The sequence below is a fragment of the Sciurus carolinensis genome, chromosome 9 (genome assembly GCF_902686445.1).
Source record: "Sciurus carolinensis chromosome 9, mSciCar1.2, whole genome shotgun sequence".
NCBI classification, from domain to species: Eukaryota; Metazoa; Chordata; class Mammalia; order Rodentia; family Sciuridae; genus Sciurus; species Sciurus carolinensis.
In genome coordinates, this window is record NC_062221.1 from 53,684,055 (window position 1) to 53,705,555 (window position 21,501).

Below are 21,501 nucleotides of genomic sequence, written 5' to 3' on the forward strand. Positions count from 1 at the left end.
TGTATAAAAAGAACAAATAAAATAAAGTAATAAAACGAGCCTGGAGGAAAAGATGAACATTTATCTGGCAGGTGCAGCACTACCCATTTGTCATGCACTGTGTCATGTAATCTTCACCTTCGTGATGATCCCACTGTACAAATGAGGAAACAGAAACTTAGAAAAGTAAATTGCTCAAAGTGACACTACTAGTTAACGGCAGAATCCAAATCCTTTTCTAGAGCTGTGTGGTGTCTGTTTTGCTCACTGCCTCTGAGAAATAAGAATGAAAAGAAATGCCTCTGTAATACTCGAAAGGGATAAAAATGAGTCATTAAGTCATAAATTAACCAGTCACTGGACTCCTGCCTGAGACGAGCCATGGTTTAATAAGATAGGTCAGAATCACATATTGAGCCAACAGAGTTTTGGTCCAAGTCTACAGGAATCCACCCCAGCTGCCCCCCGCCCCCACCTGCGCAGACCCTGAGGCTTGTGGGCCCTCGGGCCTTCTCTGTTGCAGGGCCTCAGCTCCAGTTTCTAGGAACCCAGAGGACAGTCTGCATCTTGCTTTTTGTCTTGCACAGCCTGGACTAGCCACAGGAAGTCAGGAGACAGCACCTTCAGGAGGCCATTTAGGTGCTTCCCAAGGCCACCACTGGGTCCTAAGCTGGGCCTTCAGGAATAGTGAGTCCACTGACCTCCCAGGGTAAACCAGAGAACTTGGATAATTTTTTCTGGAACACCTTTTATGTTCCCCTCTCTGTTCTAAAGCCTGACAATACAGAAACAAGAACAGTGAAGACCAGGCATTTGTGGAATTTTCACATGGAGGAAAGATCAGGGAGTGTTCTGGATTGTGTACCAAGTCCACCCAGGATGTAATGGTGGGATGGGAAGAAGTATTCCAATAAGTGAAATTGCATTTCCTTCAAATCAGTGGGCTGACGACTTGGGAGCAGATTAAATATGATCTAGAAAAAGGGGGAAAAAATGTGACTTCTCATATCCCCAGTTGAAGAATAAGATTGATACTGACTGCACATTCTCTCCACCATGTAACTAAGATGGCTTTAAGTTTGTTTTTGTCTTTTCCAGAACAGGCATAAAAGCTGACAAGTGATTGGCCACTTAATTCCCTTGTGTGTGAGTCAAGAGCCTCTAATGTCACTATTGCAGGCTTCCAAGTTTGGTCTAACTATTTTAATTTAGTTATAATAACTTGATGTCACCTCTAGTTTCAGGAATTGAAGTGATGTCAACCTCGGCTAAATGAATGAGAAAGAATGTTCTCAGGTGATAATAACTTTTCAGGGTTGTGACTGCGTTCAGGAAATTAGTCTCTTACTAGTACCATCTTCTCTTCAATCCCAATCAAACACTGGATGGAAATCTACCTCCTTGGAAGAGCTGAGGATAAAAGACAAATGTCTCAGAGAACAAATAACCTCAGCAGTGCTTATGAGTCCTTTCAGCAAGACTCTCCAGGTTAAATCCTGGGAGAACATCCAGCAAGGACATCGGAAGAATGTCACGGTGGCATCTGAAGCCAGCAGTTCTTTCTTTGCTCTTCCCCAAGAACCTTTCAACTCTGTTCTTTACAAACTCCCTTGGAAAGATTGGATCGCACCCAACAGCAAAGGCAGCCACCTCCACAAACTCCCACCCACCCCGAGCAGGATATCACTCCATTCCAGTCCTGGCTGAGGCTTAGAGGGTGAGTGAGACATGAGCATAACGTTCCTCAGGGTTCCAGAGGCTGGGCCCTTCCCACAGGAACCCCAACAAAATGGGAAATGCAAGTGAATTTGCCCCTTACCTGAAAGAATGGCAAATTGCTGGTGAAGCTGTTCTATTATGTCCACTGCCACCAAGGGCCTGATTTCCTGCTGCATAATTTCATCTGCACAAGTGAAACACAAATTAGGTTAAATCCTTGCAAATTACAAAGAGAAATTAAAAAGGTAAAAGAAAACAGACAGTTTCCATAACTAGAGAAATCTGAGACTCATCAAGATACGGCTACGGGCACATTATTTCTTGAACTGCAGGCTGTATCCGGGTTTTGTGTGGTCTGAAGCTCATACACACCAGCATGGGACACGTGCCTGGAGCCCCTCCCAAGGTTGGGGAAGTGAAAGAAGGGCCCTGAGGTTAAGGCTTCCACAGCGTCACAGTAACCCTGCTGGATGGACTCATTAACCAGGCAGTTATTTGCCTATTCCTTTGTGTCCATGGAAATTCATTTTAAACACAAACATCATGACCAGAGCTCCTCTCAAGATGGTTCTTGAAATTAATCTGGAATTTATTGAGTTTTATTTCCCACCCTCTCTCCCTTCCTCTCTTTTCCCTCCCCTTTTTTCTTGCCTCCATTTCTTTCTTCCCCCTCCCACTGCCAAATATGGTTAAGGAGGCACTTTCTCATGTTGCTATTTAAACATTTTCCTTACCAAATTTTTCCAAGGCAAAAAATCAAACTGTTCAAGTATAAACCTACAAATATCCTCTGACCCTAACAAGTGACATACAAGTCTATGATGGGCATCTTACAGAGGTTCCCGGACATACTGCAGAGAGTCAGCCACAATAACCTATGGAGTATGGTTGTTCCCTCTCCTCATCTTGTGGCTGATCAGGAGCTGCAGGTAGCTGCTCCTGCCCAGTATCACAAGAGACTGTTATAATCGAATATCACTAGCTTAGGAAAAGATCAACACAAAGTACTGAGGGGTCATCACCTAGAGTTAGGCCACTTGGCTGGGCCTCTGAGTCACACAGCCATGGTCAGTCAGTCACAGGGGATCCAGCAGCTGCTGCAGGCGGTAGAAGCAGGTTGCAGAGAAGGTGTCCAAAGTCAGCAAGTGATAGAACCAAGGCTGACGCAGGCCAAAGCAGCAGCTCAGGCTGAAACTGAACAGTACTGCCTGCAGAGGGAGAGAGTTCAAGGCCAAGGAAGCTACGGCCCTGGGATCCCACGGCAGCTGCAGCACTGAGGTGGAGAATGAGACCCAGGAAAAGAAGACCATCCTGCAGCCCTACTTCTGGCAGAACAGGGATGAAGTCTTTTTTTTTTTTTAATTTTTTTTTTTTTTTTTTTAGTTGTATGTGAACACAATTTCTTTCACTTATTTATCTTTATGTGGTGCTGAGGATCAAACCCAGGGCCTCACATGTGCCAGGCAAGCGCTCTACCACCGAGCTACAACCCCAGCCCAGGGATGAAGTCTTGAATAATCTCTTGGCCTTCATCTGCGACATCCAACTGGAAATCCACAAAAACTACCATCTAAATGGATAGAAGAAAGAAGCACCTGTTTCCTGGATTGGCACTTCAGAAACATGAAGTGCCTTGCAGAATATGAAGCTTTAGCAGAACTTGAGTTATGTTCTTACGAAAGGCATTAAATTATTTCTCTGAGACAGAAGATCCCTTTTGGAGAATAGCAAATATAGCTTTGTACGGCCTTAGCCCTTATCCAAAGGTGTCAGCTTTTCACCTCATCATTCTTAGAAATTTAATGAGAATGTGTTGTCTGTTTTCCTACGCCTTCTAGATCAAGCAACGGATATATCAATGTTGACTTTTTCTTTCTTAGTTTTAGTAGGGGGAACAAAACCCAATTCTTTGAAAAAAGAAAGGGATTAAATAATATTTTCCCTTATACTTTCTTGAAGGTCAGGGGCTTTATGTATGAAAAAGTAGTAACTAGTTATTTGTAATTTGTCTGAAGCAGCAGCTAGCCTTAAGTTCATCCATTCTGACTAAGGGTTTGGACATCAAATATGCTAATTTATTTTAATCAAAATTACTAGATGATAGGATTCAAGAACTTGTTACATGTTATTATTTGGTATACTGATAATCATTTAGAAGTAAAGACTTTGCTGTACCAAAAAAAAAAAAATCAAAGTACTGAATGAGTATCACTTTTGCATTATTGTGAAGTTGAAAAATCCTAAACTGAAATATTCTATGTCAGGAACCAATTGTATATCCATTTGGGGAAAGGGAATTAGGGAGAAGAGTAAGGACTGAGAAGAATCCCTTAGCGTGGTCCTTCTCTTTATTATCCTGAGTTACCTACTGAACTCAGGGTCACTTAACCACTGAGTCACATTCCCAGCCCTTTTTATTTATTTTTTAAATTTTGAGACAAGATCTCCCTAAATTGCTTAGGGCCTTTGTAAGTTTTGGGGGCTGGCCTCCAACATGCAATCCTTCTGCCTCAGCCTCCTGAGTCACTGGGATTACAGGCATATACCACTGCACCTGGCTTTCCAGGGACTCATTTGGAATGAACTAGAAATTGTTTCTATAGTAAACATCTGCATAGATTAGGGTACAAACCACAGCTTTGTGCGCTGATTCTATTTGGAAAAATTTCCTGCTGATTCATTAGAGAGTCCTAGCAACATTATGATATTGACCAATCTGAAGGTGATATTTGGGAAGCTCCTCTGGAGCCTTTATTCCTATCTCAACTTTGGTTCAAAGGTTAAAAGAGATGATGTTTGTGGAGATGTACACCGTAGGTGCTCAGTAAATACTAGTTACACCTGTTACTCTGAACAGACAGGCCTTTCCCATATTTCTTTCAGAAAGTTGTGTAGGGGTGGGCCAAGTACTAACTCAAGCCCCAGAATCCTCCTCAATGAATGAATTACACCTTTTTTTTTTTTTTTTTCTGGAAGAAAGGGGTAAATCCAGGCCAGAACTCCTTCATCCCAAACCCCTTCTATCCTGAATTTACCAAAATTCAAAGAACTCGGCATCACTGTTAATTTAGGTAGTGTAATAATGGCATTGTAGCTACCATAGCTACATTTTACAAAAAGAGGGACTTCCTCTATTAGAAATACAAAATGAAGTATTTAACAGTAAAATAATAGGACATCTGAAATTTGATTTAAAATATTCCAGTACTTCCCTCTGCCCAAAGTGTTCCTGGGGCAGCAAAGGGCAGATGAAACAAGATTGACAAAATGTGCAGAATTATTGAAGCTGTTGAGTCCATGGGGTTCATTATACAATTCTCTTGCATGTGTTTCAAACTTTCCATCATAAAATGTAAAACGCTAATGGACAACAACATGATTTCAGTAGAAAGAAAAGTTATATGACTGGACAGCTGCTTTAAATGGAATTTCCAGGGTTGTAGGAAAGTGGCTTCCTCAAAAATAGAGCTTGGTTATTGTTGGAAGCCGTGAATGAACTGTGGGTGTGTCTGAGCCACCGCCAAGTGAGGTGAGCCCCTCGAAGAACACATGGTGTAATCTCACGGATCTGAGACTGCTCAGTTGCCTTGGCAAACGTCCTGCTCAAAGAGAACTCTGTGATACTGCAGAATTTATTGGCTCAGGCAGCCCTAGGTTCAAATGCAACTCCCCGCGGGTTTCAACTAGCCTTGTGGCGCCACCTGCCTGGAGGAGGAAGAGTTACTACGCAAGTGATAAGTCCCAGTCAGGGACTTCCACACAGCCTCTGGCTTCTTGTTTACCTTGAAGAGCCCCTCCTCACAATAAATTCCTTTGATGCATTTTACTATAAATAAAGCATGTGAGGGCTTTTTCTCTTTGTTAGGATTGGACCCATCAGGTCTTTCCCACCCATAAACCCCTCTTTTCAATATATGTATTTCTTGCATCCTTTGTGTTATTTCTTTTTTTTTTTTTATTGTAAACAAATGGGATACATGTTGTTTCTGTTTGTACATGGAGTCAAGGCATACCATTTGTGTAATCATAAATTTACATAGGGTAATGTTGTTCGATTCATTCCCTCCCACCCCTCCCACCCCTCTTTTCCCTCTATACAGTCCTTCCTTCCTCCATTTTTGCCACCCTCCTTAACCCTAACCCTGAACCTAACCCTAACCCTAACGCTAACCCCTCCCACCCCCCATTATATGTCATCATCCGCTTATCAGCGAGATCATTCGTCCTTTAGTTTTTTGAGATTGGCTTATCTCACTTAGCATGATATTCTCCAGTTTCATCCATTTGCCTGCAAATGCCATAATTTTATCATTCTTCATGGCTGAGTAATATTCCATTGTATATATATGCCACAGTTTCTTTATCCATTCATCAACTGAAGGGCATCTAGGTTGGTTCCACAATCTGGCTATGGTGAATTGAGCAGCAATGAACATTGATGTGGCTGTATCTCTGTAGTATGCTGATTTTAAGTCCTTTGGGTAGCCAAGGAGTGGGATAACTGGGTCAAATGTGTTATTTCTTAATACTGCTTTTCAACCTTTTATTTCCAGCCAGCCCACACCTCCAAGTGTTACTTATGCCCTCCTTGCACAAGTGGTGGCTGAGAGGTTGTCATTTTTTCATACCAGAAGAAGGATGTTTAAGAGATGATAAAGCAGAGGAAAGCAAAAATCATAGAGTGCAATTTATTATTCTTATACCTCTGTGTGTGAGATATCCTTTAAATTAAATTAAGCATCTTAAAGATGTAAAATCTGAAAAAAATAACAGGAATGAGTGAAACAAATCATACCCTCGCCCCATTTCATTTTCTAAACGAAGAAGTGGAGGCCCAGAGAGATTCTCAACTTGCTGTGGTAACATAACAAATTAAGCATAGAGCCTGGGTCAGCTGTGGGTCAGCTGTGGGTCACCCGAATGCACCATAAGTGATGAAGTGCTCTGATTCCTGGTCTTGAGGTGCAGAGGCTCCTCTCACCCCCACCCCTGAGAGGCTGACTATTAGCCCTCATCCTGGGAATCTGAGGTTCTAACAGATCTCATCAGCCTCATGTGGCTACCTAACGAACAAGACTGAAAATCATGATTTGTCTTTCTAAGAGTGGAAATGAGCTGGTGCACCTCTGGCCCGGGTTTTGCTGAACATGCCGGCCCCCAGTCTGGGAGCCACAGTATTTACCCTGAAGTCTTCCTAGTACAGAAGCCACAGGATCCCACCTGGCCAGCTGCAACAGATCAGAAGGCCTCTGAGACTTGGCATCTGACTCAGAGAACTGCCAATACGCTTGACTTTAGAGAGGCCTGAGACTCGTGGGCCTGCTGGAGTAGGGGAATGCTCCGCACTGGCCCACACAGAGCCCACCGAGGCTCTGAACCAGGAGACGCAAGGCCAGGCCTGCTGCTGGCAGGCCCTCTCCTCCCACATAGGCAAAGTCAGGGCAAGTCCCCAAGTGCCTTGGTCCTAAAGGAACACCTCTGGCTACAGTGGAAAAGTCCTGGTTTCAGATACAGATAGCCCCACATGCAAAGACCCTTTCTGTCACCTTCTAGCAGGACAACCAGGCCAAGAACACTATAAGCCTGGTTGTCCTCCCCTGGGAATGAATTTCCTTCTACCCGAAAGAGCTGAAGATAACCAATGCAGGGGCTGGTGCCTGCTGCACATCTGCCTGGCCTTCCGTCCAGCACGCGGGCTTCTTGCTTGTTCTTTGCTGCTTTTGGTGGACATGGATTAGGGAGAAACTTGTCTCTTGGTATGCCACAGGAGGCAAAAGGGAAGTGATAATTCAGTGTCAACCCAACTTCTATCCTGAGCAAAGTTATAAGTACACTGGAAAAAAATTGTCTTTTTCTATCTCCAGTAAGTATATGGAAGTATGACTGTCTTTTACCCTGAGCCTCCGATTCCAGAAGCACAGGAAGTATCAAAGGCCACAGACAGCCTCTGGCCTCCTAGATGGCAATAATAGCCCAGCATGTTTCTTGGGAATCCAGATGTAGGTAGCAAGCAGCAGCCCTCCTGCATCACCCACCTCCCAGTCTGAGATGGCAACATGAGGTCTGAACAGGACCTTTACTTACTGATGATGAAGCCACATGGTTCACAGCTGAGGGCAGGAAACCCGACTGAGACTATCTAGCTGCTGAGTGCTGTGACTGGTGAGGAATGAAGGGCAGCGAGCCCTGAACCTCCCACTCTTGATGTCCTGAAATTCTTGTCTCATTATGAATTAAAAGATACAAGTATGGTGGTAGCAGGGGGGGAATTAATAGGTAAAGCAGGGGAGAAAGTACGATCTAGACCAAAGAAGAATAGTAGCCCCAAGTGTGGAAGATCCAGTGACATTACTGCTTTGCCCAGAGAATCAGGTGGACAGAAACAACGGAAGGGTCTGCCAGTTAGACCTGCATCTGTAACAACTGCTAACCAGCTGTGGGCAGGGATCTCCATTCCTAGGTACTGTGTCACTCACAGGCTCCTCTGTTAATAGCACCAATATAGCACCAGCTGTGAGCCAAGCGGTAACAACACACTTTACAGATTAATTGGTTTACTTAGATAATGGCACCTGGCACTTGAGTAAGCCCTCAACCCATCAGCCCCACCCTCCCATGCCCATTGGATCAGACCTGGCTGCCGAGGAAACATCTGTGGACCAGAGGCTCAGAGAAACCAGCTGCTGGGCTGGTGCAAAAGCCACCCCAGGGCACACTGCTTCCCGCTTCTCCATCTTACTGACACATTTCCTTTTCCCCTACTTTGTCCTGTACTATAGTGATGCTAAACCTGCCCCAGACCAACAACTTCAGTATCACAGTCTTGTTCATTAGTTAAGAATGAATAAGAGGCATTTGAAAAGTAGAAGAATTTTGGAGGAATTTTAAAGTTTTTAAGAATCAAGAACACTAAAACAATGTCCAACTTCTAGTAATCAATTAACGTAATTTCAAAAGCAATTGAATACAGGTTGAACATCCCTAATCTGAAAATCCAAAATCCAAAATATTTTAAGCACTGACATGACATCACGAGTGAAAAACCCCACACCATGCCATGAAGCTTTGTTTCATGCTCAAGATTATTTCTTAAAATTGTATATTAACTTCAGGCTACATGTATAAGGTGTACATGCAAATAAACAAATTTCATCTTTAGACTTGGGTGCCATCCCCAAGATATCTCATTATGTATATGCAAATCTTCCAAAATATGAAGGAAAATATGAAATCTAAAACACTTTCTAGTTCTAAGCATTTTAGATAAGGGATACTCAACCTGCATCTCATTTCTTTTCTTTTCTTTCTTTTTTTTTTTTTTTTGTTTCTTTTTCTTTTTCTTTTCTTTTTTCTCTTTATTTTTAGTACTGGGAATTGAACCTAGGGCCTTACACATACTAGGCAAACACTCTACCACTAAGCTACCATCCCAGCCTCTCTGTATCTTATTTCATCCATAAAAGAGTTGAGATTCTAACATACATTGCTGGATTTTTGTTGGAAAACTAGTACTTCTGCATAAACTCAAAATGAGGCAGGTAGGGTCCTTTCAGAAAGTAGTTTCACAATATTTTACCCTGTGATTATTGAACACTTATATGGTAGATTCCATACAAAACACTTCATAGACATTATCTCACTTAACGCTCAGAACATCTCTAAGGGTGATATTGAACTAGATTAGAAGTGGTTTGTCCAAGGGCAAGCAGAGCCCAAACTTGAACCCAGCTTGTTTTTAATGTCAAAGCCCAACATCTTAACCACTGCATACACCTCTTCAATATACAGTCATTTAAACCTTCATCGTCTTCTACCCATTCATTATGTATCTAAAAAAATATTATAAGAACATAATAAAATAAAAACATTCTATGTAACAATGTAGACTTGTAATAATATTTTTAATAGTGAAAAAATGGAAGCAATCATTTATACAACTACGAAGTCCATGATCCACAGAAAATAATTTAAGATGCAACATCAAGGACACTAAAATCATTGAAGTCAGGTTAAAAAAAGAAAGAAGAAAGTATGTGGTGTGTTTGTACACGCGTGTGCAGGTATAAGACGCAGTGTGTCAAAGTGTTGGAACCACTTGTGGTTACTCTTCTTTAGTTTACAAGCAGAAAAATGTGCTCTGGTAGCCTTTATTTTTTGCACTAACATATTATGGAAGAATAATTTATATGCAGTAAAATGCACAAAAGTTAATTGTACAGCTTGATGAATTTTGACAACTATATACACTGGTGTAACCTCAAAGCAGATCATGATACAGAACACTTTCATCCTCTCAGAAAGTTTCCTTATGACCCCTGCCCCAGACCCTACCCTTTGGAGGGCTCCACATATCACAACTTCCCTCCCATAAACATTTGTATTAAAGACCACACAGGTGCCTCTGTCACTCATGACCCAGAGCTCAGTACTAGCAGGGCACACAGGAGCCCTGCATATCCACCCTCTTATGCTGTTCATGCCCAGGGAGGAACTCCACATCTCTTGGTCTATGTCCTCAAAAGAAAAGATGACTGCATCCAAATGCTATGAAGGTCTGTGGGCTGTGCCATCGCTGACATCGGGGACACACACTGCTTCAGAGGACAGGGAGGATCTGAGCACCGGAAGTGCTTAGGCAAGAGAAAAGACAAAGTAATCAACTTGTGAAATGCTTCCTCTCACGTGACATGAATGCTGTAGATTCTTGTACGATAAAGTATCACGTCCAGTATTACCACGCATCAACATTCTCACTTTTCTTTTTCTTCTAATTCATGATGCAAATATACTCAAATTTTGAACACATCAAACACAATTACCTTTTACTTAGATTACAGCTATTTTAGATCTCTGTTCTCAATAGAGTTTAAATCATATGAAAATCTCAAATTATAACAGCATAGCAATTTTGCTGACATGAAGGCAATAAAAATATATTTTATGGAATAACTGCTAACCTTATGGTAAATATCCATTATTCATTCAAGGACCACTGACCCATCAACAACACTCACACAGGCAATAATTCAATTCAGTCATCTTTAATATTTTCTGATTTTCAATCATATAAAAACCATAAAGCACATACACATATGTATATAAATTTTATTGCTATGATAGTATATTTGTCAAGACAGAAAAAAATATATTAAACTGTATAAATAAGATATATAGATATATAAAATAAAATATACTAAAAATATATTTTGTTTAACAGTGGTATGTGACTCTTCATTTGTACTCTTGCCCCAGGGTTTCCAAATCTTGGAGAGGGGCCTATTTAAAAGTGCTTTGAGAACTGTTAAGTTATCATTAACAATGGACCATCAAGTCCATTGTTTTAGGCATATATAGGTCTGTTTTATTAATATGTATCTAAATCTCTTTTCTCCTTTTTACTCATTAAGGTCAAATTTGGTATTCTTTTAAAAACTTCTTAGTTTCTACTGGTACTTTACATTATAACCTTATATGAGACTTGAGATAATATTCCCCTGAGGCTGAGGTGGGAGTTTCTATGTGCTACAGTTTCCACATCCCCCAAAGGTCTATGTGTTACAGGCTAAGTTCCCAGCTTGGCACTATTGGGAGAGGTGGGACCTGGTAGAAGATCTCGCAACCACTGGGGGTTTGCACTCAAAGGGAATAGTAGAACCTCAAGTGCCTTCTCTTCCATTTCCACTTTTTTGTGTCCCAGCCATGAGGTAAACAGTTGGCCCCACCGCATGCTCCCTCCATGATTTGCTGCCTTGCCACAGGCCCAAAGCATCAAGGCTGATCAATCATAAACTGAAAACTCTATAACTGATAGACAAAATAAACCTTTCCTACTTATAAGTTGATTATCAGGTATATTCTTATGTAAAGCTGAATAGCACCCTATGCAAACAGTTCCCTTAGCAGCAATAACTGGAAGTAGCATTCTGTACCATTTTGGTAGCATCCCATAATTCCAGAATTGGCAAAATCAGCCTAACTGCCTGGATAATTCCAAATAAGAAGCAATCGAGGCCCCAGAAAAGGTTGAGAAAGTCTGTGAAAATGCCTAATCCCTCCAGAAAGATTTCTCTGTTTTAGCACTAGATTTCAAAGTGCTCCATCTGTATTTTATACTCCCCCAAAGCCGAACTTCTGAAATCTTCTGATCTTTAAAATGCAAACTGATTCCGTGGACCTCAAGTGCAGTCGGAGATTCTGCATTTGAAACAAGCTCTCCTAATGCTGCTGACTGAACCTGGAAGCAATCAATGCCCACTGAATCCCAACTCCCTAGACTATTCTTTTTTAAACTAATGTTCAATTAGTTTATAAGTTTAACAAGTCGTGAATAATCAGCATTATCTGCCAAAGCCATTAATTTACAAATTTCTTTTATCTGAATCTTTCAAACATTGCACATACCTAACAAAAAGTTTAAATCCTAAGAAATAAAATCTTTCTAAACACTTCAACTGTTTTAAATCAAATATGGCATCATTGAAGGAGTGGCTCCAAGACCCCTACAGATACCAACCTCTAAGATGCCCTAGGGTCTCATGTAAAATGGTGCAGCGCCAAAACTATTCTTGATCCTTACCTATTTCTTATGAAAACGCAGCTTAAGGGGAAACTGTTAGTGGGTTGTACACTAGTCTGCTTCTCTTACTGCTTAAACAAAATAATCACCTCTCTGTATACAAAACCTTCTTGAAACAAAGGCCTAGAAGGTGTGAACTTTTGGCCTAACATTTCCTTCTCTGCTGATCTGATTTAAGGGCAATAAGGCAACCCTGGCTCGAGACTCTTCTTACCTCTCCTTCCAGAACACCTCAAGCCCTTCCCACTGCTTATCATGAGCCCCCTCATGGTCTATCCTCCATCCTCCGCCCACTCCCAGGCCTGTATTCCATCAAGTCCATTGTCTGGAAACAGTGCCATGGGCCAAACAACACAAAATGGAAAAAATCAGTGAGATGAGAAGGGAGATTGAACCAAGAAACAGAGAAGGAGACAGAAATACAGAGGCCACCATGTGAAGACAGAGACAGATATTGCAATGGTGCAGCCAAACATCACCAGTGATACAAGCCAAGAGACACCTAGAGCCACCAGAAGGTAGGAGAGACAAGAAACTGAATCTACCTGGAGACTCTAGGAAGCAGACCTGCCAATAGCCTGATTTTAGAGGTCTGGCCTTTGGGATTATGAGAAAATAAATAAGTATCTGTTGTTGTAAGCCAGCAAGTTGGTGGTCATTTGTTACAACAGCAATTAATACAATAGGAAAAAATTCAAAACAGACAATTCACAGAAGAAATAGAGCCAATGAATATATACTTTCAGCACATTTAGCTTCGTGTCTCAGTCTGTTTCTGCTGCTATAACAAAACACCTTAGTTTGGGTAATTTACAAATAATAGAAATTTTTTCTTCAGAGTTCTAAAGGCTGGTAATTCCACAATAAAGGCACCACTTGATGTCTGGTAAGGACTTGGTCTCTGCTTCCAGGATTGTACCTTCTTGCTGTACCCTCACATGGTAGAAGAGCAAAAGGGATAAACACTACATCCTCACGCGGCAGAAGGGACAAAAAGATGAGGCTTCTTTTAGATGGGCAGTAATCCCACTCGCCAGGGTGGAACCTTGGAGTGAAGAGCACCTCCCAGAGGCCCCACCTGCTAATGCCTTCATGCTGGGCTTAGGCTTCAACTTGTGAAATTCAGACATATGTTCAAACCAAAGCAACTCACGATTAAGGAAAAGGAAATCAAAACAAAATGAGATATTTCTTTTCTTTATTTAATAAAATAAGACAATTCTACCTGATGGATTTGTTAGTATTTTAAAGATTAATAACACATAGAGTTGACAAGAGGGTAGGCAGGTTCTCTGTGGGTAAAAACACAAATTAGTAAAACCTGTTGATTCTTTGGGGAATAATATAAATAGTCTTTTAGCTAGGAAATTCCATTGCTAGAAATTTAATCCAAGATACTGTCAACAAAAGAGCAAAAATAAATATGAACTAAGATATTTACTAGTTTTTCTGTCACAAATGTCATTAATAGGTGATTGGTTAAATATATAGTGATACAGTCACAGACTAGAACACTATGAACCCATTAAAGGAAATCAGATAGACCTGAATGCACTAAGAAAAAATATGTTCAAACTACATTAATTTTTTTCAATTTTAGATACAAAATAAAATATTATAGTTTGTGTTGACAATGCATATGTTTATATGAAGGAACTTCCTAGTTGAATGTTTTTACATTGAGCAATTGAGGCAGAGATGGCTAGCTGCCCACCAGAAGGTCTCAGCTCCTCTTCCACACAGTAGCATTATCACTGGATGGCTACCTGGCCAGGGACTCAGTCTCCCACCCACTGCCAGTCATGGTCATGTGCCTAGTAAATGCCAATAGGTTGAACAAAAAGTAAGTGTTACTCCTGAGTCAGGGTGTTAAAGAAACAGGTGTGTCTTCACTTACTTTTCCCTCTTCTAGGTTACAAGGTGACAACTCTGTGGTGAGAGGATGGCAGACCCAAGAGGTAGGAGCAGCCAGGGTCTTTGAAACACTCTGAGGGAAAACAGCCCTCTGACCAAGAACAGTGTGTGGGTTTACACTAATCCACTGAAATATAGATCTTTGTTACAGCAACTGGTGTTATTCCTATTATAGGTATGAATTCATTATATGTCTTACAGACATTTTTCCTTTAAAAAGAGAATAAATAGAAAAGTAAACCGCAACTGTAGACTCTCCCTGGCTCCCAAAAACGGCATATGGGTCCTATTAATATGCATAAATCAGTGGGTCATCTCCTGAGTTTCATTCTCCTAATGAGGAATCACTATTACCCCAAAAAGTCAACTGACAACATCCCATGAATTTAAGATGGAAGTAGTATCAGAAAGGTCATTTAGATATCCACAAAGTACACATTCATTCACTTGTGGCTATTTTGAGTCACAGATCAAATCAAATGGTTAAGACAGGTACAGTGGCACATGCCTATAATTTCAGTGACTCAGAAGCCTAAAGCAAGAGGATCACAAGTTCGAGGTTGGCCTCAGCAGCTTAGCGAGACCCTGAGCAACTTAGTGAGACCCTGTCTCAAAATAAAAAATAAAAAAGGGCTAGGAATGTGGCTCGGTGGTTAAGTACCCCTGGGTTCAATCTCTGGTATCAAATAAATAAACATAAAATGATTGAGAACCATGAGAACTACAGAACACTAAAGAAAGAAATTAAAGAAAACTTTAGAAGATGGAAAGATCTCCCATGTTCTTGGATAGGAAGAATTAATATTGTCAAAATGGCTATACTACCAAAAGTGCTATACAGATTCAATGCAATTCCAATTAAAATCCCAATGATGTACCTTACAGAAAAAGAGCAAGAAATTATGAAATTCATCTGGAAGAATAAAAAACCAAGAATAGCTAAAGCAATCCTGGGCAGAAAGAGTGAAGCAGGGGGTATTGCAATACCAGATCTTCAACTCTACTACAAAGCAATAGTAACAAAAACGGCATGGTATTGGTACCAAAATAGAAAGGTGGATCAATGGTACAGAATAGAGGACACGGACACAAACCCAAATAAATACAATTTTCTCATTCTAGACAAAGGGGCCAAAAATATGCAATGGAGAAAAGATAGCCTCTTCAACAAATGGTGCTGGGAGAATTGGAAATCCATATGCAACAGAATGAAACTAAACCCATATCTCTCACCATGCACAAAACTAAACTCAAAATGGATTAAGGACCTCGGAATCAGACCAGAGACCTTGCATCTTATAGAAGAAAAAGTAGGTCCAGAGCTTCAACATGTCGGCTTAGGACCAGACTTCCTCAACAGGACTCCCATAGCACAAGAAATAAAAGCAAGAATCAATAACTGGGATAGATTCAAACTAAAAAGCTTTCTCTCAGCAAAGGAAACTATCAGCAATGCGAAGAAAGAGCCTACAGAGTGGGAGAAAATCTTTGCCAATCATACTTCAGATAGAGCACTAATCTCCAGAATCTATAAAGAACTCAAAAAACTCTACACCAAGAATGCAAATAATCCAATCGACAAATGGGCTAAGGAAATGAATAGACACTTCACAGAAGAAGATGTACAAGCAATCAACAAACATATGGAAAAATGTTCAACATCTCTAGTAATAAGAGAAATGCAAATCAAAACCACCCTAAGATTCCATCTCACCCCAATTAGAATGGCGATTATCAAGAATACAAGCAACAACAGGTGTTGGCGAGGATGTGGGGAGAAAGGTACACTCATACATTGCTGGTGGGGCTGCAAATTAGTGCAGCCACTCTGGAAAGCAGCATGGAGACTCTTAGAAAACTTGGAATGGAACCACCATTTGACCCAGCTATCCCACTCCTTGGCCTATACCCAAAGGACTTAAAATCAGCATATTACAGAGATATAGCCACATCAATGTTCATAGCTTCTCAGTTCACAATAGCCAGATTGTGGAACCAACCTAGATGTCCTTCAATTGATGAATGGATAAAGAAACTGTGGTATATATATACAGTGGAATATTATTCCACCATAAAGAATGATAAAATTATGGCATTTGCAGGCAAATGGATGAAATTGGAGAATATCATGCTAAGTGAGATAAGCCAATCTCAAAAAACCAAAGGACGAATGATATCGCTAATAAGTGGATGATGACACATAATGGGGAGTGGGAGGGGTTAGTGTTAGGGTTAGAGTTAGGGTTAGGGAGGGGGGCAAGAATGGAGGAAGGAAGGACTGTATAGAGGGAAAAAGAGGGGTGGGAGGGGTGGGGGGGAAGGAAAAAAATAACAGAATGAATCAAACAACATTACCCTATGTAAATTTATGATTACACAAACGGTATGCCTTTACGCCATGTACAAACAGAGAAACATGTATCCCATTTGTTTACAATAAAAAAAAAATGATTGAGAACCAAAGCAAATACGTGAATATTTCACAGTCTTTTCCAGTGGGGGGTGGGAAGTGAAAGGGACAATGGTGTCTGTAAGTCTGCAAGCTTAGGATTCAGAAATTCTTCATTCTTTCAAATTACATCTTTTTCACTATTAACAAAACTGGAGATTCTATTATTATGATTTAACTTTAGTAAAATTCGAGCAATAATTTACACCTAAATTCAAGCCCTGTAAAGATTTTTTGTGTATAGTTGAACATGTGTTTTAAGTATGGAATGGAAAATCTAACATATAAATTAGTCCTTTCCCAAGTAGCAAATATATAGTATCCCTTGCTCTTGAGAATATAGTATTTATATCATATATTATTCAAGTATATGAATACCATATGAATATGAATCATATCTCAATCAGAAAGTATACTGCAATGAGTTTATTTTAAGAACACGCTTCTCCATTTAGGAACTCAGGTTTCACATGAAAATAAAGAGTATTGAGAGAAACAATGAATCCCACTATTATGTATAATTAAAATGCACCAATAAAAATTATAAAGAAAAAAGATTTGAAAAAAGAATAATGGAAGAGACAGAAACATTTATTTTAATACCTCTTCTACCCTATGATCCCAGGGAATAAATGTATTATAAATATTTTTAAGGCAAAAAAAGAGAGAGAGAAAGAAACCTGGAAGCATAGCAATAAGCCCATCCACAAAAGAAGCAGCCTTAGAAACAAGTAGTTGCTGCAGCTCTTTCAGCACTGTCTTGCTGCCTTGAAAATACATGGAAATATTGAGAAATGATGGGCCTTCTCGCCAGCCCACTGAAGGGAGAGTGCCTCCTTCCTACTCAGACCAAGTCTGTTGCCAGCTCATGTAGCTATCATGAAGCCTTCCAGACTTAATTATTTCTTTTTAAGGAACATGAATTCCATAACTTGGATTTTTATTTTTGTTTTATAAAAGCAATATCTGTTAGTGCCTTTTTAAAATAGAAAATACAACTGAATGAATATAAGACATCAATCTTTTACCCAAAACAAACCAGTTTTCTCACAGTAATATATTCAATATGTATACCTTTATGTACACATATAACTATGCTTTTAAAATAAGCTCATGCCTATACCCTCTACCTTACAGTCCTTTTTTCTGAATATTTAATCATCTCTTTTTATTATAAATCTATCTCAATCAATAAATAGTGTAAAAGCTGATACTTTTTAAAAATCATTTTTAGACAGCAAGAAAATTACAAAAGTTAATATTTTTAATATAAAATTTCTTAGCTCAAGCATTATTCTGCTAAAAATGAGGATAAATGACCAGACATACAAAAAAAAAAAAGCCTCCCTACCCTCCAGGTACCTTCTTTTGCCCTACATTCTAGCCTGATGCAGCTTCCCAGGAAATGGTGATACGCTCTCATCTCTGCCTCCGTTATCCGCACCACGGTGTAAGGTGAGCATATGGGGTCTACTCGCTCACACCTTGCGCACCGCGCAGCCGTGGGATGCCAGGAGTCGATGCCCTCTTGCTCGCTCTCCATTCTGCTCTAGGCACTGAGCTCACATAGTGTTTAATCCTCTCTCCTCGCTAATCTCTCTGAAGTTCACTCAAGGTCATTTCATTGCTGAGAGCTGATTCTTCCGATTGGTGAGTGTTCACAGGATTACAGTCACCACAGGTTGCAAGACTTCCTCATTTGGAAACAAAAAGGAAGACGGGGGATGAGGATATTGGGTTGGAAAGTAACATGCTAGAGCTGTTGAGAATCAGAAAAGTTTTTTAGAGGTATCATAGTATAATACATCAGGACATTGAGATAAAATAATAGGGATTAACTTTTTAAAGGTTGCTATTTATTTATTTATTTGCAATGTTGGGCATTGAACCCAGGATCTCATACATGCTAGGCAAGCACTCTACCACTGAGCTACATCCTGGCCCTTTTTTTAAACTAATTAATTAATTAATTAATTTTGAGACAAGGTCTAGTTAAGTTGCTGAGACTGGCCTTAAACTTGTGATCTTCCTGCTCCATCCTTCCAAGCAGCTGGGATCACAGTTATGTAACACCAGTTCTCTGCTTAAAGGATGCTCCTTAAAAAATACATATATAAAAACATATAAATATATAGATATACATATATATAATATAAATATGTGTGTGTGTGTGTGTGTGTGTGTGTGTGTGTATTTTTTTTCCAGGTCACAATTATGTCCTTTCCTTTCTACCTCTCCAGGCTGCTAAGGAATGAAATCCAGACAATAGAATTCACCATCTAGGTAGGGAACATAGGTTGGCACAGCAAATGATAAGGTTCAAATCCTGAAATGGGATATAGAGTATCTCTCAAATCTCATGGCAAATGTTCTTTGCCTCCCATGATGTGACCAACATTCCACCTATTACTGTTCACATTTCACAACTGTGCTGTGCAAAGAGAATGGTGTGTACTCAGAGACGGGCTGCCTTTTCCTAATTCATTTTATGTAGGTTCTTCATGTTATTATTTTTGTGCTCCAAGATTTTTTTAAAAAAAGAGTACAATGTGAAATAGCCATTAAGTAAGTAATAATTTTGTATACAATTGTCTTGTGAATTAAAGTTCTCTGAAGAAGCCACAACTATACTGAAGAGCCTGCAGACTGTCGGATATTGGCTTGCCAGAACATCATGATTGTGGAGAGATGGCACACTGCAGATCAAGAGTCAAAGTTATCAAACACTAGATTTAGTCCCTTTAATAGCCACTTACCATCAACCACTGTGCCCTAACATCCATATGACTACTAGCTGAAACTAAATTTGACAACCAACCCTAAAACTAAGAGTAAATGATATCCGAATCCTATAGAAAAGATGTCCCTGCTCTGCTTCAGCCTACCTACCTGATGACACCACCAACCTGTTTGGTAAATACATTGATTCAGGACTTCCTCTTGTTCTGTGACTGAAAGTTCATGCAACCTTTCCGTGGTGGAGCATGTAATTTGGAGTAACCTGAATTCATGTTCCCCAGCTTTGGTCACTCAGATTTGTCATAGACTAAACTATTATTTCCTTTAAAACAGAATTATTTTATTTTGATAGTCTAGTTTTTATTTGTATCATTCAAGTTAAAATTTTGCAATAAAGTTTGCAAGTGGTCAAAGAGAAACTGGAAGATTGGGGTTTTAAAAAAATGTTAATTATATTTTTAGTGAGGAGGTTAATATAGACATATATTGAAAAGTTTATACCAAAGTATACATTTCAGACAGTTCTGACCAAAGGACATATCCATGTAGTCCATCTCCTGTTCAAGATAAAGACCATTTCCATCATCACGGAAGTTATCATGTCCCTTCCCAGTCGACCCTGGCTCCTAGCTCCCAAACAACCACTTTGTGATCTGTTTATTGTTTGCTTAGTAGCTCTGGGGAGTGAGCCCATGGTTCCATTCTCTCCAGATAATGCTTTTGAGCTTCATCCATGTTGTGCACATCAGTAGTTCCTTTATATTTATGGATGATTTGTAGCTGTCATATGGATAGCTACAATTTGTTCCTTCTCCTGCTAATGGACAATAGAGTCTTTTACCAATTTGGACTATTATGAACAAAGTTACTATGAACATTATGTAATGAAAAGCTATCTTGTGGTTTGAATGTGGTTTGTGTGACCACATGGTTTCATTTCTCTTGAATGAATATCTAGAGGTGATATTGTTGAGTCAGATGGTAAGTGCATCATCAATCTATAAGAAAATGCCAAATTTTCCCAAAGTGGTTGTACCAGAAAGCCTTTTTAAGATTAGAGACTACTCTGTTTTGTCCTCCTCAAAGTCTGTTCTTGTTAGTGTTAACTGAAAGCAAGTACTTCAGGAAAATAACAAAATTAAGAGGAATAAATTCAAAATAATTTGAGACTCTAAAATTTAGAAAAACTCCTTTTCTCTACTATTAGGTATTGTGAACATGTTGACTCAGGCTATTATAAAGGGGTAAATAAACCAGTTTCAATCTGCAGTTTGTTAGATATGGCCAAATTTCCAGTTATACCCATTTACATTTGCAGCAGCAATATATAAAAGTGTCTTATTTCATGCAATGAAGCTATCTTATGGTTTGGAGATAGTTTGTTCCCACCCAAACTCATGTTGAAATTTAATTATCAGTGTAACAGTATTGAGAGGTGGCGGGGACATCAAGAGGTATTTGATTCTTGGAGGCTCCCCTTCACGAATGGGTTAATTTTCATGACAGTGGGTTATTAAAAAGCATCTGACCATTTTATTCCATCCTCTCTCACACATGCTTGTCTGTTATTCCATGTCCCATCATGAGTTAAAGCAGCCTGAGGTCCTCACCAGAAGTCAAGCAGACTTTGGTACCATGTTCTTGGACTTCCCAGAATCATGAACCCCTTTCCTCTATAAATTACCCTGTTATTGCAACTGAAAATGAACTAAGAAAGGCTCCCTTCTTAATAGATATTTACTTCTTTACCCTTTGTTTTAGTCAGTTTTTTCACTACTGTGACCAAAATACCTGACAAGAACAATTTTAGAGGAAGAAAAATGTATTTGGTACGCACAGTTTCAGAGGTCTCAGTTCACAGAGAGACAGCTCCATTGCTCTGGGCCCGAGGTGAGGCAGAACATCATGGTAGAGGTGTGGTGGAGGAAAGCAGTTCAGGACATGGTACTATGTCCCGAAACAGAGAGAGACACTGCAGATCAAAACAAAATATAGACCCCAAAAGCAGGTCCCCAAGAACACACCTCCTCCAGTCACACCTAGCTGCCTACAGTTATAACCCAGCTAATCCCTATAAGGGGATTAATGCACTGACTAGGTTAAAACTCTCATAACCCGATCATTT

At 39.9% G+C, this 21,501-nt stretch overlaps 1 protein-coding gene and 1 pseudogene across 3 annotated transcripts in view; one reads left to right on the top strand and one right to left on the bottom strand.

Annotated features, from left to right (window-relative positions):
* Mcf2l2 (MCF.2 cell line derived transforming sequence-like 2) overlaps window positions 1-21,501 on the bottom strand; it is a 237,559-nt gene that overhangs the window by 194,321 nt on the left and 21,737 nt on the right. For all 3 annotated transcript variants that reach the window (XM_047563542.1, XM_047563540.1, XM_047563539.1), the window contains exon 2: window positions 1,799-1,882. In XM_047563542.1, the coding sequence (XP_047419498.1) occupies window positions 1,799-1,882 (84 nt within the window). The remainder of the gene's footprint in view (window positions 1-1,798; window positions 1,883-21,501) is intronic.
* Window positions 2,763-3,280, top strand: LOC124992588 (V-type proton ATPase subunit G 1-like; annotated as a pseudogene).